This window comes from Fundulus heteroclitus, chromosome 20 (genome assembly GCF_011125445.2).
Source record: "Fundulus heteroclitus isolate FHET01 chromosome 20, MU-UCD_Fhet_4.1, whole genome shotgun sequence".
In the NCBI taxonomy this organism is placed as follows: domain Eukaryota; kingdom Metazoa; phylum Chordata; class Actinopteri; order Cyprinodontiformes; family Fundulidae; genus Fundulus; species Fundulus heteroclitus.
In genome coordinates this window covers 708,042-725,126 of record NC_046380.1, presented here as the reverse complement: position 1 = coordinate 725,126, position 17,085 = coordinate 708,042, and the positions used below count along the sequence as shown (strand labels likewise).

The 17,085-nt window shown below is 47.2% G+C and overlaps 3 protein-coding genes across 4 annotated transcripts; 2 read left to right on the top strand and 1 right to left on the bottom strand.

Annotated features, from left to right (window-relative positions):
* The first annotated feature begins 293 nt into the window (after positions 1-293).
* LOC105917806 (deoxynucleotidyltransferase terminal-interacting protein 1) lies at positions 294-8,623 on the top strand. Its single transcript, XM_012852714.3, has 13 exons — positions 294-657; positions 1,993-2,063; positions 2,183-2,279; positions 2,355-2,453; positions 2,536-2,595; positions 2,672-2,728; positions 3,951-4,006; positions 4,083-4,125; positions 4,217-4,275; positions 6,187-6,247; positions 6,338-6,409; positions 7,206-7,261; positions 8,416-8,623. Exons 1-13 carry the CDS (start codon positions 583-585, stop codon positions 8,522-8,524), a joined length of 915 nt encoding a protein of 304 aa, XP_012708168.1. The 5' UTR covers positions 294-582; the 3' UTR covers positions 8,525-8,623.
* Positions 8,624-10,880: 2,257 nt separating this feature from the next.
* On the bottom strand, positions 10,881-12,678 carry polr2j (RNA polymerase II subunit J). The gene is made up of 3 exons (XM_012852715.3): positions 12,430-12,678; positions 11,105-11,213; positions 10,881-11,024 (listed from the first exon to the last, which is right to left on the bottom strand). Exons 1-3 carry the CDS (start codon positions 12,570-12,572, stop codon positions 10,923-10,925), a joined length of 354 nt encoding a protein of 117 aa, XP_012708169.1. The 5' UTR covers positions 12,573-12,678; the 3' UTR covers positions 10,881-10,922.
* Positions 12,679-13,196: 518 nt separating this feature from the next.
* ube2c (ubiquitin-conjugating enzyme E2C) lies at positions 13,197-16,858 on the top strand. 2 transcript variants are annotated; one of them, XM_036151748.1, is made up of 7 exons: positions 13,197-13,334; positions 13,564-13,690; positions 14,413-14,440; positions 14,573-14,659; positions 14,743-14,947; positions 15,016-15,075; positions 16,733-16,858. In XM_036151748.1, the coding sequence occupies exons 2-7, from the start codon at positions 13,584-13,586 to the stop codon at positions 16,768-16,770; spliced, it is 525 nt and encodes a 174-aa protein (XP_036007641.1). In that variant the 5' UTR covers positions 13,197-13,334; positions 13,564-13,583; the 3' UTR covers positions 16,771-16,858. The 2 variants fall into 2 exon arrangements, with proteins under 2 accessions (XP_036007641.1, XP_021166385.1); XM_021310710.2 differs by having other exon boundaries at positions 13,560-13,690.
* Positions 16,859-17,085: the final 227 nt, after the last annotated feature.

Sequence of the window (17,085 nt, the reverse complement as noted above, 5' to 3'; positions counted from 1 at the left end):
CAGGAGGTGAGGATGGAGAACATCTGCTCCACTGATCCTCAGGAACACCACAGGGCTATGTCCTCAGTCCAGCTCTCTTCACCCAGGACTGTCCTGCAGGAGTTAGGCTTATATTATATTGTATTATACGATTTGTAAAAACAAAAAAAAACAAAACAAACAATTCTAACCCTGAAGGCCGCTACGGAGAAATGCATGCAGCGCCCCCTGTGGTTTAACAGCTGTACTAACACATTATTTCAGGAGGTTTTTATTTTGAAACCTGGAGCCTGACGCTAAAGCTTTTATTTTGACTTTCTCTGGCCGGAAACGAGCCAGTGTAAGCGGAAGTACGAGCAGTGTAGCTTCCTGGAAGTAAACATCAAACTTAGATCGATTATTGATCAGCAGCTGACAGTAAAACCAGCTTTTAAACTCCGACCCGATCACAGAACCGAACCCGTGCCGGAAATCCGCGGCGTTAAGCACCGCCGGCTTCCGCTACTTTAGCCACCGTTAGCCTAGCCTAGCTGGGTTAGCTCGGTTCCATCCGGAGCTGACTGGATCAGAACGAACCGCTGCAGAACCGGAACCGGGTTCGGGATGGGAGCCCACCGCAGCGAAGGCGGCCGAGAGTGGCTGGAGCAGGTCGGAGCAGAAAACCCGGACCAGAACCCGGTACGGAACCGGAAGAGACGCAGCTAGTGGCGGCTAACGGGCAGCTCCCGGTTTATTTAGTTTCTCAAGTTTAGATTTCATTACTTTAATTGGTCTCTATTTCTTAGTAATTATTTAAAACTGCAATTGAGTTACATTCCTGCTTTTTTAGGTTTCAGTTTAGTTTATTTTTAGACTTTTAAATGTATTTGTGTTTTTTCTTTTACCTTTTTTACGTTTCTTTTTATAATTTTCAGATGATTATTTATTTGATTTATTCTGTCTGTTTATATTTTATATTCTTGAAAAAGTATATTTTTTTCAACTATAGATTTAGGGTTAAATAACTTCTTAACACTTAGTTTAATATTAGCTTATTGAGTAAAATATGCTAAGATTAAGTTAATTTAACTTAAGTCACTAATAAAAATGTTATTTTTTTAAGGTTATCAATACTACATGATGACTTTAATCTGATTTCTGTGCTTTGTTGCTCAATCGAGCAAAAGGTTTTTATATTGTTCACATTAAGAAGCATCTAAAGATCTATGAGCTTTATCTAAACTTTGATGATCAGAACAGACTGGGGGTTAAAATGTTCTGGAAGCAAAGTTCTGGGTCTCTTCTGGACCTGAAACCATTTCCTGGTTTATCAGGAAGATAACAACAACGGACTGGAAGGTGAATCTGGATTAAAATGATTCGTTTCTCCTGCAGATTTACTTGATATGTTAGTTTTGTATCAGGAAATGCATCAGATTTCTCTCTGAAGGGGAAATAATATGACCAGTTTATGTTTTTATTTACATTTTCATAAAAATTACACTTTTACTCATTTATCCACTTGTCAATAAGAGAAGAGCAGCTTTTAGCGCCCTAAATCGGTCCAAATTCAGCCTTCAGGCTCACGTTCTGCTGACATGTCGGCCCGACTCAGACGGCCCCCCCACCTGTAGAACCTGCAGGACTTCAGCGCCGACGACCAGCTCTCAGAACCGCGGTTCTATCAGCTTCAGGTCTGGACCCAGTAGTCTGAATGATGTAAATGTAGTGAGAACTGAGCTGGTCCAGCGGTCCATATAGCGGTGATAAAACGCTGCCCTGGTTCTGAAAGCTGAGCGGTTTAGAAAAACATGACAATTAATAAAATCCTGGTTAAAAAGATCCTGTTTCTTCAAGTTTAAACAACCGATGGCAACAAGACAGAAGATGTTTGGTGAGCATCTATAATGTCGGCTGAGAAGTTTCTCCACGGAACGGTTTAGAGAAGAAATAACTTAATAAATAGAAAGATGGTGAATCGGACCTCCTGGAACCCAGAGACCCAGTTTCTGACCGGTAATCATCTGGTTGTAGAAGCCGTGGAACCTGATGATCAAACACAGACACGTTCAGAGACGAGGACGCCGCTCACACACCACTGTCAGGTCCGTGCGCCCAGACACCGGTTCTGTTGTTTGACCCGGTCCAGTCGACCCGGTCCAGTCGACCCGGTCCAGTCGACCCGGTCCAGTCTAATCCCGGTCCTTCTCTCACCTGTGAGCAGCTACACGGACCCTCAGGTGTCCATGGACCTGCTGAGGGCGGTGCTTCAGCCCAGCTTCAATGATGATATCATGGCTGTGTTCAGGAAGTACCAGAAGGTCTGAGCTCACACTGAGGGGGCGGGGCCACCTGCGGGCAGGTACGGGGTGTGACCAGGTGTGTTTGTGTTGCAGTTCTTTGAAAAGGCAGCAGAGAACGTGAAGGAGAACGTAGGTGAAGACGTCCAGACGGATCAGCTGATCAGGGAGGCCTGCAGGAACGTTCTGGAACATGTGAGGTCACTTCCTGTTTCGTCTCTTAATGCTTCAGTCACATGACCGGCTGAACTCACCCGGTTCTGGATGTCATCACCAGGCCAAACAGCTGTTTCCAGAGGTGGAGGGGAAAAGGCCGGGGTCAGAGGTCACAGTGAAGGTACACAGACTATGACCGACCAATCAGAGCAGGCCGTGCCCTCACATGGTTCTGATCCGATGCTCTTGTTGTGCAGAGATCCAGAGCAGCTGATGAAGACTTTATTCTCAGAGGAAGCCCGATCCCCAAGAAGGTGATCTGTGAATCTGGTGTCAGGCGGGGCTGGGTAGAACGCCATATTTTAAAATTAGCTTTAATTGTTACATTTTATTTATGTAGCTCCAATTAACAGCAGTGTGAACGCTCATCTGCCTCCACCCACTGGGGCACATTGACCCAGGAGTACTTTCTATGTTAGAGAAGACAGAGCAGAGACACAGAAAGCTCAGAAGCTCACATTGACCCAGGAGTACTTTCTATGGTAGAGAAGACAGAGCAGAGACACAGAAAGCACAGAAGCTCACATTGACCCAGGAGTACTTTCTATGTTAGAGAAGACAGAGCAGAGACACAGAAAGCTCAGAAGCTCACATTGACCCAGGAGTACTTTCTATGGTAGATGTTAATAGAGGATGATCTGCCTCCCCTGATGATGTCACAGCTAAAAGAACACCAGACCAGGTGTACCTTCAATGAAGAGAAAAATGACAGAGAACAAAAAGTTAAAAGCTGAAATAACAACAAACAATGCAGATTGGAGAACAGTAGGAGAACTCAGCAGAGAGAGAGAAATGGACCCTGATGTCCTCCAGCAGCCTAAGCCTATAGCAGCATAACTATAGAGGTAGCTCAGGGTAACATGAGCCACTCTGACTAGAAGCTTTGTCACAAAGGAAAGTTTTAAGATTAGTCTTAAAAGTAGACGGGGTGTCTGCCTCACGGACCAAAACTGGGAGGAGCCTGATAGCTAAAGGATCTGCCTCCCATTCTACTTTTAGAGACTCTAGGAACCATCCATCATCCAGCTTAGAACATGGAAACGATCTATTCTATATAACCAATTAGGATTGCCTGTAAAATGCAGCACAGATCTCCTTTGCCGTATATTTTAGTTAATCTTGATTCAGGCGTAATTTGCCTGTGTGGCAAATCAGAGGCACTAGTTTTCCATAAAGGCAAGTTTATCAGAACTGCTGGTAAAGGCTGGACCGGGTTCTGGTGTTTGTGGACCGGTTCCGGTGGAGGATACAGGCCCAGAACGTGACGTTTGATACAGAAGCTCGTTTCATTCGCTCTGCTGCTGCTCACCTGAAACTGGTGAGGTGTTCAGGGACATTACGGAAAACGTGGCTTCCAGCTAAGGCTAATTTATGATCTTGTGTGGCATAAATTATATTTAAATAAAGGCGTGTGGCCCAGCCCTGCGATGGAGGTGTTGACCCGTCCATTTAACTCTGCTGGTTCTGTGTCCGCAGAGGAAAGCTCGTCCAGGTCCCGTTGTCTCCTCGGACCGTTCTGTCAGCTACTCTGTGTGAGTACCTGACAGGTGACATCATCAGCATCCAGGTAGATCATAACACCTGATCAGGCTGTGTTTCTGCCCTCAGGGTGAAGCCGAAGGCGGAGCCGGTGAAGAAGGAGGGGCCAAAGGTGGGTCAGCTACTGCCACCTGGTGGTGGGGTTAGAGACAGGAGCTGGTAGACTCACCTGTCCTGAGCTCACCTGTTGCTGTGTGTTTCAGTGGGATCCGTCCAGACTCAACGAAAGTAGCACCTTTGTTCTGGGATCCAGAGCCAACAAGTGAGTCACCAGAACCAGTTCCTCTCGTTAATGTGTCAGAACCAGATTTTAAAGATGGAACTCATCATGACTGGAGCTGCAACAACAGATCCACAATTAAACGCTTTGCCAACGAATTTCATTATCGATTCGTTGTGTCGCACGATTACTGCGTTACTCGCCATGTCAGGGAACCGCCTCACCTGCAGAGCGAGTTTAAAAAAATACTTTATAGTTGTCAAGTTTTACAAAGAGCAGCAGGACTTAGGAGAAAACACAGCAACACAGAACGGACTAGATGGTCCTCTCCGTTCAGACAACGCTGTCACCGTCTGTCGGCCGAGCCAGGCACAGCTACATGACGCCACACCTGCACATTCAGACGCTGACAGGTGATGTACCAGGAGAGGTCCCCATGTTCTCACATCCTTCATGTGCTCCGTCTACACGGACCGAGTTTGTCCAACTTTTCTTCCTAGTGGACTTCCAGGTGAGAAGGATTTGTTTCTTAGCCACCGCTGTCGTCTGGGCGGTCGCTCCATAGTCACTGCAGAGCATCCGAAGACGGCCGCATGGGAAAGCTGCGTCCAGAAACGATGCAGATGGCAGCAGAGCGAGTTGAAGGAGGCCAGGCGGTGCCTCCAAATACCGCTTTAGTTGTAGTAAATTCTCCAAATGACGACAGCAGGGGGGTCCGGTCAATATCTAATGTTGGTTCTGTTTCAAAGTGAGGAAAGCCGGCTGGGCCTGTGGGCGGAGTCCTGCGTCTGAAGCACGACTCTGACTGAGCCTCGCTCTGTGCGGTAGCTCGTTAGCTGCTTAATGACAGGAGCGTGTTTACATGAGCAAGGTTCCCTGATCGGGTTCTAAAGGACAGAAAGCGTTCTGAATGCAGAGTTTACAGCTCTCAGAACCACACGGCCCGCTCATGTTCCCTAAAACGACCAGAACGTTTAGTCCCTCTGCCCACAGAAGAACAACGATAAACAGAGGTGTGTTGGGTCTGGACCCGGCCCGGTTCTGAGAGTTTACAATGATTACAGAGACCGGACCTTAACAGAAACACTTTTAGAAGATTTAACCTTCCTGGGAAGAACAATGAAGTGAAACAGTCGGGCTGTTAACGTTCATAAAACAAGTCGTTTTACAGCATTTTAAACACAAAATGCTGTTTAAAAGTCTCTCAAACATTGCAAACTCTCTCAGAAAAATGCTTACCTCCACTCCTCCAAGGTTGGCATCATTAAAAACTAGAGAGTCCGACTTTTTAGACAAAATAAAGCGCGTCTCTGTTGCAGCTGTGCCGCTCTTGTAATCTCACTGCGGAGCTGGGATGTTAAAACTCTCCCTCCCTGTTCACATAGTGACCCACCGGCACTTTCTCATGAGCTGCAGCTGTGACCAATTAACAATGTAACATTCTGCAGCGATGTTTTTCCTCATCTCAACATCTACCACCATAGCTACGCTTATTGAGTGAACTGTTGGCTGTTGCTGCTGTCAGCTGGCCCTCTGGTGGCCACATCCTTTATTTCTCACAGAAACATAACTGCAGGTGAGAAAAGACTCAAACGGATCCATTCTGTGATCAACGCTGCTAGAGAGCACAATTAATTACACAGAAAGTCAAATCTTCAAATGAATTTAAATTACCGCTGTGTGACGTATTTATTGCAGTCAGAGCGTCCATAGAGAGGCAATTTAACCATTTTTATTAGTGTTCCCTTTAAATCACACAATATTCACACACTGACAACAAAATACTAAAAGAACACCCAACCCACAATAAGATAAAGAAAAAAAAGTAAGAAAAACTAAAAATGGTCTTCCTTGTAGTTATTTTGTTGGCGCAAATGAGCCGACGGTACGAATCAGGTAGAATGTCAGTGCTAAACAGGAAGTGAGTCATCAGCCGCTGTGATGTCATCACAGGGCGCTGGGGATGGGCGGGACCAGAGGACGGATTTACATCAAACACGCTGACCTGTTCAAGGTAAGTCTACCTGTCACATGGTGAGCTGCAGGTGAGCTGCAGGTGTGTGGGCGACCAGAGGGGGCGCTGTGCTGACTGTCTGTGTTTCAGTACGCCGCCGACGCCAAGGACAAGCAGTGGCTGGCAGAGAGGCACCACATGAGGGCGACGGGAGGGAAAATGGTGAGGACCTTCTGTCACTAATCAAATGCAGAGAAACGGATCAGAACCTGTTAGTAGCAGAGCGATGGTTCTGTTCTCTGGACCCGCTCCATCCTGGAGCCTTTACAGGAACCCAAACCCCAGACAGCCTCAGAACCAGAACGCTGTCGGCTAGTCTACAGCAATTCTCCGTCCTCCAGGGACAGAAAGATGGCTCCGGTCCGGTCCGGTCCAGTCACCATCAGCTGCTGGGCTTGGACTGAGACGGGCTTTGCTGCATGTCTCACTTTCTACATTTCAGAGAAATTTGGTGTCAAGGCTCCAAGTAGAAAGAGAAAACGAGAGAAACGTGATAAATTCTGGGTGAGATGAAGGCAGCCCGGTTCTGTAGCAGCAGTGAAGGTCCAGTCACTGCAGTAGCCATGCAGGCTGGTTCTGGCCTGGTTCTGTCTGAATGCCGGTCAGGGAGCTTTGGGTCGCCTCTGAAGGACTAGAGAGGGAAATGTAACGTCACTCAGATGTTTCTGAGAGGAAACGAGTCGCTGTCTCCTTCCAGAACCATGAGAACGGCCAAAGTGGACCGTCTTTATCAATCGGACCTTCAGCAGCGTTCTGGCAGCTCCGTCCTCACTCAGGACTCGGACCGGGCCGCTCCAGAACATTTTACTGCTACACACCTGAACAAAAGGTTGGAGGCAGAACATCAGAACCTCATCAGCCAGGATGCATGTTGATAACCGGGCCAAACCAGATGTTCTGTGAAGGTTCTACCGACCCACTGGTCTCCAGCCTGACCCGTTCTATGTTCCTGTTTCAGGCCTACCTGCTGATTGAGGAGGACATCCAGGATCTGTCCCGCAGTGATGAGTACAGGTAAGGCATCAAGATGAATTCTTGTCACACTGGTTCTGTTCTCCAGAACCTCGAGTGTGGGTCAGGCTGGTTTAAATCTGAACCAGCAGATTCACGTTCTTGGAGTCGTTTCACAAAATCAGTAAAGTTTGAAGTTCCTGCAGAACTGAAGTGGGTCACAGGGTCGCCCTGATCTGTCTCAGTTCTGGTCCAGAGCAGAATAATGGGTCAGAACCGATAAGAAGAACCAGGTATGAAGGGGGCCAGAATATGGACCACCATAAAACACGCCTCAGTAACCTGGATCAGAACCAGACTGATCATGTGAACCTGGTAATCACATGAGCTGAGGGTGGGAGGGGCCTGTTCCACCTGTCGACAGGTGTTGACCTGCAGGCCAGTTCTAACCTGAGGGTTCTGCGGGGTCCGGATGCGGTTGCCACGGTAACCTGAGGGTTCTGCAGGGTCCGGATTAGGGGTGGGTATTGCCAAAGAAGTCACAATTCGATTCAAATCACGATACTTTAATTATTGTGATGTATCGAGATGCATTGCGATATTTTAACTGAACACTGTTAGAAGAAATTTCAGCCATTACCAGAGGCTGACTGGTTGTGTATGGATAGTGTCTTCAATTGATACATAACTGAAAGCAACTGAATTCATCTATAGCTGTATTTATTGAAATGACTTTTGGAGGTATTGCCATGAAAACACATATTACTGTTACTGGACACAAATATTATTATTATTGGACTGGACACACTGACCAAAAGTGGTTAGGATTTATAAAACTTAAAATAACAAAATGAGGACGTCTTCAACTACAGAAAATAAGTCCAGTTTACTTTGTTTTTTACTTTTTTTTGGAACAAAATAAGGATAATAGTGCCGTTTACATGGCCTCACTGGTCCTTTAAACAAATGAAGTTGTATTCCACTTGTTTTTGGCTGATGTTCGCCAACCATTCATGCAATTTTATTTATTAATTTTTTTAAATTAATAATCGATACTTGGCGTCAAGAATCGATGCAGTAGACGCGAAAATTAGAGTCGCGATGCATCGTCATGACGATTATTTTGCACACCCCTATTCCGGATGCTGTTGCCACGGTAACCTGAGGGTTCTGCGGGGTCCTGATGCGGTTGCCACGGTAACGTGTGTGCTTTCCAGGGACTGTCCGGATGTGCGGATGGACGAGCTGAAGCCGTTCAGTGTTCCTGTGTGGATGGTGGAGAAGATGCAGCGAGCCATGGAGGCCCAGAGGGACAACGACCCCTGATGATCACATGATCAGCAGGCTCTGATCATGTGATCATTTTTATCTGATTCTTTGGTTTGGTTGTTTCTGCTGTTTCAAAAATAAAATCTGTTTTGTGGATGCTTGTGTTTGTACCTCACCTGTTTCCCAGCCAGTGGCACCACTTCCTGTCATTAGCTGATCATTCTGACATTTTCTTCTGATGAAGGGAAGAGCATAAAGCAGCTTTCAGAGGATCCAGAAGGTTTTGATATGTTTAAAACCCGAGTCGGAATGACGCATTCATCTGTCTTGATGTTTTACAAGTGAGGAAATTAGGAAATCCTATGAAAGCCATATTTGGATATTTCTAGAATTTCTCTTCTCAAGGTGGCAGCATGTTGGAGTTGCTCTGTTTCATTTTGTTCTCATATAACCATATCATCTTTTTAAAACCATTAATTCCTCCTTTTGTGGATGAAAATTGTTTCTGTTGGATAAATATTCCCTCTAGTATTGGATGCTGTGCAGTTTTAGGGTGTTTGCAGATATTTTTTAGTTTGACCTTTTTTATGATGCATAATCAAAAGATAGTTTTTTTCCTCTTTTTTTTTTCCTCTTTTTTTTTTTTTTTTACAACCGGCAGTATTATGTTTCAGTGAGACATGGCTGCAGGATCATATCCCTGACTCCAGCGTCTCTGCCAGGCTTTCTGACCATATAAGCAGACAGGCCTTTAAAGAGGAGCAGCAAGAGCAAAGGTGATGGATAGGCAGCGGTTGTGTAAAGCGGGACGTGTTACTGTGGAATGACGTGTTAGCTGGAACTTTCAAACATACGACTTAGCAAAGCAACTCATCTGTATATTGTTGGTAACAGTATACACTCCACTAACAGCTGTCGACACTGCATGTATCGTTGGTCTGTAAGGTGGTGGCCATGCTTCTGAGCAGGGTTGGTTCATAGAGTAAGGTCCCAACACTCGACCCTACGCTTCTCTATGGAGTGTATACTTGGTGGAAGTGCACACAAGGTGTGCAATATTGGAGAATTGGAACGCTACGGGTTATATCAGTCATAACTGAGACAGTTAAAATGACGGGAGTCACTGCTTTTGCTATATTTACTGCTTAAATTATTAAAATTGCAACAAGTAATTGCTTTGAGGGGAATAAAGTGCAGGAACTGATGTTTTAGAGGATTGGGCAGAGCAGGTACTTCTAAAAAATATGTTGTGCACCTTTAATTAATGAAAGGTGCCCCTTGTGACATTTTCTTTTATTCCAGAAAATAAGTAAAAAAAAGACATTTAATATTTTTCAGAAATATTTCATTGTATTTTTTACATCAGCAGCAGCAGCTGTGAGGTAAAAATAAATCCACAGAGCTGACAGGAAGCATAACTGGATGCTCTTCAGATCAGTCACTTTCAGGTAAGGTAGAATAAAACTAAACCAGCTGCTATTATAGGGAACACCTTTTACTTGGTGAGATGATCAAGTCTCCCAAACAGCTCTAGCATTTATCCACATGTTAATTTACCAGCAGGCTCTACCCTGACCACCTTTTGTCTCCTCTCCACGTTCCAAACCATTCCCTAAAGGTCCTCTTCTGCACTCTCATCACTCTTTCCTCTAATTCCATCATTTTAATTATTTCATAGCAAGATAAATACATATATTAAATATTTATTTAAAATGGATTGCTTTATGCTTACATAAGGTGTTTACAGCTGCTAACATACCTTGATGGAGGCAATGATGGTCATTTTCATGTGGACACCTGTGCTTTTACCTGACCCATTTCAATCCTCAACATTCACGAGGTGCATCGACCATTATGGTGGAACCTGAGGCAGAACCCGGTACCAGATGTTCTGGTGCAGCTGGGATCTACAAAGGGAAATTGTTTGGTGCGAATGGTTTTATAAACCTGAATATTTTTTCCCTTTGTCATTTTCTTTTTCTGGTCGTACGCTTTTAGCCTGGATTCTACGCAACGTTTAATAAATGAGACCCCAGATCTTTTTCCACAGAACCAGCCAGTCTTTCCTCTAACAGAGCAATCCCAGAGGGTTCTAAAGGATCCGTCGGGCCGGTTCTGTCCATTCTGGAGTGTCATCACCTGTCCAGCAGCTGCAGGTAAACACGACGCTCTGATCAGATGGAGGAGGGCCAGTTGTTCTCCAGTAGGTGGAACCAAAGACAAGCAGACTCTTGAGTTCTCCTCGCGGTGAGCGTTTATTAAACGGTACCGGCCCAGGGAGGTTCTAAAGAACGTTCTGCAGTTTCATCATTTAAATTCTGCAGCGATCTGGACTCCTACGCAGAGTTCTCCTTGGTTCTGAGAACTGGCCGCACACATAATGGCAATCACCTGACTCACACGCTGTACAGGATATGACATCACATCTTTATTAGAAAAACGGGGGGGGGGGGGGTCATTCAATTCCCTCCTGTTTGTCTTTGATAGCGACTCGGAACCGTTCCTCCAGAAGCGACAGCTCACTGATCAGGTCTGTGATGGCATTGGTGAACGCCTCCTGGGGAGGACATGACATCATTTCCTGTTAGACAACACTTCCTGTTAGCGTTAATGCATCTTAAGTGTCGTATGCGTCACCTGGGGACTGTAGTCAGGTGTGGTCTGGACTCGGATGACAATCTTGTGCTCCAGAGGATGAGGAACTTTATATCCAGCAAACAGAACCTGAGGATCCTTCAGCAGCTGCCTGGAACATAAACACACCTGGTCAGACAAACTACCTGGAAACTACCTGGAAGTTACCTAGAAGCTACTAGGAAACTACCTGGAAGTTACCTGGAAGCTACCCAGAAGCAACTTGGAAGCTACCAGGAAGTTACCTGGAAGCTAGCTGGTAGTTACATGAAAGCTACCAGGAAACTACCTGGAAGTTACTTGGAAGTTACATGAAAGCTACAATGAAACTACCTGGAAGCTACCAGGAAACTACCTGGACGTTACTTGGAAGTTACCTGGAAGCTAGCTGGAAGCTATTTGAAAGCTACAATGAAACTACCTGGAAGCTACCAGGAAACTACCTGGAAACTACCTGGAAGTTACCTGGAAGCTACCCAGAAGCTAGCTGGTAGTTACCTGGAAGCAACCGGGAAACTACATGGAAGCTAGCTGGAAGTTAGCTGTCAGTGCTGTCTGTCAGACTGGTCCATCTTTGGTACCTGGGGTGGAGGTAAAGAACCGGAACCAATCATGTCTCTAATGGGCCTTTTCCAATCTACCCGGCCCGTTTCTCCACTGTGGGACATTAAAGGAACTCTCATCAGATCACAGATCTATTTTGTCCAGAGTAGGGGAGAGAACGCCAGTGGTGTGGCAACGCTGAGGTCCGTGGAAACGTCCCTGCATCAGGCTGCAGGGAACAAAGAACCTAAAGATCCACCCTAAATGGTTCTAAGCTGAGTTCTCTGTGCTGCTGACGCCGTCACGGCAAAGTGGACATGTGGGACAACCCATCAAGATCTGCGCCGTGTCCATGTGTCTGCAACCTGGCAACCTGCAGCGGCAACCTGGCGCCACCTGTTTAACCTCCTCCTCAGCAGAACCTCTTTGTTCTGTAACATTTTCCACCTTTGTTCCCTTTCTGGTAAATATGGTAATAATGTCTAAACCTGCTTCATGTTTCTTCTAAACTGCAGTTTGGCTTTGCTGTAGTTGGTTGTTCTCAGGTGTTCTAACTGTTCTCAGGTGTTCTGGTTGGAAGGATGGGTTCTAAGCAGACTGAGGGTTCTAAGCAGACAACTACAATGACAAATAAAAGGTTTCTTCTTCTTCTTCTTCTTCCAAAATGTTCGGTGCTGTGGGTCAACTGGTCTCATCACCGATGTCTCTATGGTTCTGTGTGGTGTCAGTAGTGTGTGCTGCCGGACCGGACCGGACCGGACCAGGTGTGCTGTGTGAGTTCTCACGCGCGGATGATGTTCCCCAGCGTGTGGTCCTCCTTGTTCAGGGTGAACAGACAGGCGTTGGGAACCTTGGTGTCTTTGCTGATGCTGATCTTTTTCTCTCCCTCAAACAGCAGGAACGACTCGAAGGCTGGAGGAGCGTTCATCTTCCCGTCCGAACCGAACCTGGACCAAAATCACCAGCCAGGAACCAGGGGAACGCTTCCGCTCCACTGTTTCTCTGCTGGTTCAGAGGCGCATTACTGCCGCCTGGGGGCAGGCGGTAGAACTGCGGCAGGGAGAATCCGCAGCATAAACAGGAAATGACGTCACTACACGTTTACATGTGTCTAAATCACTGAGTGGTCTAAATCTATTTTTCAGATTCAGTTAATCCAAAACAGGTAACAACTGCATTACCCACGTTAATTATTAATGAGTGTGAGGGTAAAAATAAGTTGTTGTATATATTAAATATTATATTGATAAAGTTTAGTCAAAACTACACACACACACACACACACACACACACATTTTTTCGCCATTTTTAAATCTTTTTAATTGGTTAATTTTTATCTCTCAATAACCCTCACTGAAGCATGAAGGACTTTTATGTGTCAAATAAATCTTGATTTTATTTAATTTCATAAACTATGCAGATTTTTACCTTTTGTCTGTGACGTCACGATTAAACGACACCTTACGTAGTTTCCGGTTTTATTTCTTAGCCAATCACAACGTGCCTTCTCCCGTAACAGGTTGTCTCATTGGTCTGTTGTAGATTATGGATTTTTGAAAGTCGGGCGCTGATTGGCTGTTTGGGGAGCAAAGTCAGTTTAAACTGAGGAGCGGCAGAAAGCCCAGTTGGACTTCGAACCGGCAGCATCTCCCCTCGGATTGAGACCGAACCGATACCGAACCTATCCCCGGTGAGTCATGCAGCTGGACGGGTCAGCCGGTGTGTTGTTTGTCTGTCCGGGGACGGTGGGAACAAGCAGGCTAACGGCTGTTAGCATGTAGCTAAACAGGTTTAACGGATTAATCGGGTTCTGACCCAGAGCCCGTGGTACCAGTGGACCGATAAGAGTTCTAACCTTAACTGCAGTCCGGCCCGGTTTGTTTATTTCCTGTCTCTGGTTCTGGTTCTGGTTCTGGCAGCAACCGGACCGCCAGAACCCATGGCCTCCCAGAACCTGGACCCCGCAGCGGCTGCAGCTTCCTCCGCAGCCGCCCTCAAGGGCAGCGAGAGCGGCAGCAGCGCGACCAAAGGCTCGGTGACCAAGAGGTGAGTCCCGAACCGAACCATCCCTGGACCGGTCCAGTTAAAGTTTCCTCTGCCTCTCTGAAGCCGAGTGAAAGGGTTCCTAAGCCTGGTTAGACGTTAGTTTAACCTCGCCATGGCAACACCTAGCCGACCCCTGCAGAACCGGACCGAGGTCCGGAGTCCGAGGTGAAACTGGCTAAACCAATCAACACCTGGATCCAAAGCCCATCCGAACCCAGTCTGAGTTCAGCAACCATTAAGGTGTGGGGGAAGAAGTTCTTGTGGTACCGGTTGGTTCTGATCCAGGCTGCGTCCTCCCAGACCTCTGAGCTGCTGGTGTCTTCTGGACCCGACCTCCATGCTGGTCCTGTAGGAGGTGGAGAGATGCTCCTTCCTCGTCCAGAACCTTGTTCTGATGGTACCTCCTGGTGCTGATGTGGTCCAGCTGGTGCAGCAGCTGATGGCCTGCTGCTGAAACAAATGGTCTGATCATTGTCCGGCACACCTGGGCCCGGATGTCGGGGCACACCTGGGCCCGGATGTCCGGCACACCTGGGCCCGGATGTCGGGGCACACCTGGGCCCATGCTGTGAATGTTAGCCTTTTTGCAGGTAGAGGCTCTTGTGGGTCTGGGTCCCAGCCAGGGTCCGGGTCGGGTCCAGTCTGGTGGTTTGGGTCTGAGTCCTGCGTGTTGGACGTTCTCCTCTGGTACCGGTTCTCCCACTCTGTCTCTCTGTCCGCAGGCTGCAGCAGGAGCTGATGACCCTCATGGTGAGTCCACCGGTTCTGTCGGCCGACCGGGTCGGCTCACACGGCAACAGGAAACCTGCTGGTGACATGATCGGCTCGGTTCTGCTGAACATCCGTCGGTTCTGTGAGGTTCTGTGTGTGTTCCTGCTGCAGATGTCGGGTGATAAGGGGATCTCGGCGTTCCCAGAGTCCGATAATCTCTTCAAATGGGTCGGAACCATCGACGGAGCTCAAGGGACGGTACGTACGCTCCCGTCTGTGCCGTAGGGGAACCGGCTGTCCGTACCGGCCCCTCTGACCCGGTTCTGCGTGACCCGCCTCAGGTGTACGAAGGGCTGCGGTACCGGCTGTCCCTGGACTTCCCGGCCGGGTATCCGTACCAGGCGCCGCGCGTGAAGTTCGTGACGGCGTGCTTCCACCCCAACGTGGACGAGCAGGGCTTCATCTGCCTGGACATCCTGAAGGAGAAGTGGTCGGCGCTGTACGACGTGCGCTCCATCCTGCTGTCCGTCCAGAGCCTGCTGGGAGGTACCGGCGCCGCCGGGTCCGCTTTCACGCTTCTGCGGCTGCTCGCTTACTCTCTCTGTTCTCTGCAGAACCCAACAACGACAGTCCCCTCAACACGGCCGCTGCAGAACTGTGGGCCAACCAGGACGGTAAGCACCAGAACCTCTAGCAGAACCTCTACCAGAACCTCTAGCAGAACCTCTAGCAGAACCTCTCACAGCCACCAAGACGGTGAAAGCAGAACTTCCTGCCGTTGTGAAGCCCGTCTCCCATGGGCTCGGTTCGGCCCGGCCCAGTGGACCCGAGGATGGTTCTGGACTGAGAACACTGCTGTTCCCTGATTGGCCGTCATGGTTTCTGACCTGGGAGCCGAACAAAGGTCCGGTTGGATCTATCAAAGTTCTGGCTGCTCCCGCCGTGGCCAGCCCCATGAGCCCAACTGGAGCGGAGCGGTCTTCCTCCTGGTTCTGTTGCTGGTTCTGCTGTGATCCAGATGTTTATGATTTATTTACTTTTTATTCTTAAGACTAACAGAACCGCAGTTAAAGGCCTAAAGCTGTTCCAAGCAGAGGAGCTTCAGTGGTACCGAACGTGTTCTGATCCGTTAGTTACCCAGTAGCTTTAATATCGAGGCAGCATTGTCACCTGAACAGAACCTGTTACTCTGTAGCCAATCAGAGCACAGTCAGTCTAAGCAGAGCTGTCATTGGTCGTCATATTTGAGTTTTTATTCTCTTCCTGCTTTGATGGAAGCTGTGTTCTGGGGCTCAACCTGAAAACCCGTATTGGGTCAGAACTCTGGTCAAAGTGGGTCAGCGCCGCTGTGATCACAGCAGAGCAGGAAGGAGGTAGGAAAGGAGCCTGGATGCTTCCTCTCACAGCTCCTTCAGCCTAGGAACCTCACAACGTTCCTTACAGGCGCTAAGGAGCTAAAAGGTATCCCACAATCCTTTGCATGAGATGATGTATCAGCACAGCCTCCTCACGGAAATTAAGGAAATGTCCGGAGAGAAGAGTGTTCATCATAGACATTTTATACGTAGACGCGTCGTTGGGCGGGTTCTGCTATGCTGCGATGCGTCAGAGCGTCCGCCATGTTGGATGTGGCAAATCTGCAGTCTGCAAACTGTGACTATTTTGGTAATATTAGTAATTTTACCTCTTTATTACTCCACCAAAAAGTCTGTTCCTAAAGGTTCACATGTGACACGGTTTTATGAAATAATGAAGACCACAATGTTTAGATTTAACAAATTGATCCTTATATTCATAACACATACACATATGTGTGTGTGTGTGTGTGTCTATCTATATGTATAGACAGCTATAATCTTGACTTATAGTTATACATAATCACACAGCTATTTATTTGGCTTATTTATAATACTTGAAAATCTATATATGTACATCTATGTCTAAATACAATAGTCTGTACTGTATGCCAGCTAAAAACCTTGAAAAAGAATGGTCTAACACAGCTTTTTCTAGTGTTGTCTCTCTGCAGCTTTAGTGTGTCCAGTTTTGCATCATGGTGCAGCCTTAGTTTATAGAAGGCAGATACAAGTAGTGAAATCAGCCAGAATACATTTCCATGCAGCACAGGAATGAGGAATCTTCTCTGATCCACGTTCACAATAACAGAACTCAACTTTTTTCTGCCACATACAATATGGCGGTGACGTTGACGTGCGAACCTGCGCCCTATGACGCGTCTACGTATATAAGTCTGTGGTGTTCACTGCTGTGTGGTGGTGGGGGCTGATGGGAGATGTAGTCTAACTGCTGTTTCTGCCGTTTCTCTTGCAGCCTTCCGAGCTCACCTCCACGCCACGTTCCAGAAGTGAGACCGCTCCTCGCCTTCTTCCTGTCGTCTGATTGTATCATATTTTTATGTGTGTTTGCCTCTTTGTGTTAATAAAGTTTTTAATTCAGCGGGACTGTGTGTGTGTGGACTACAGATGATCCCATAGAGATTTATTTCCAGACCTTTTTCTTGAGAATTAAAAGTTTGGTGTCCTCATAATTTACATCCGATCAGTAAAAATGTCGGGCTCCTGAAAATTCTGCTAAATTCTGTGCTTTCAGAACCGGGTCTACAATGGCAGTGCACGCTAACCCCTGCGTCACCAAAGCACGCCCTAATTCAGACTTTTCTCTGC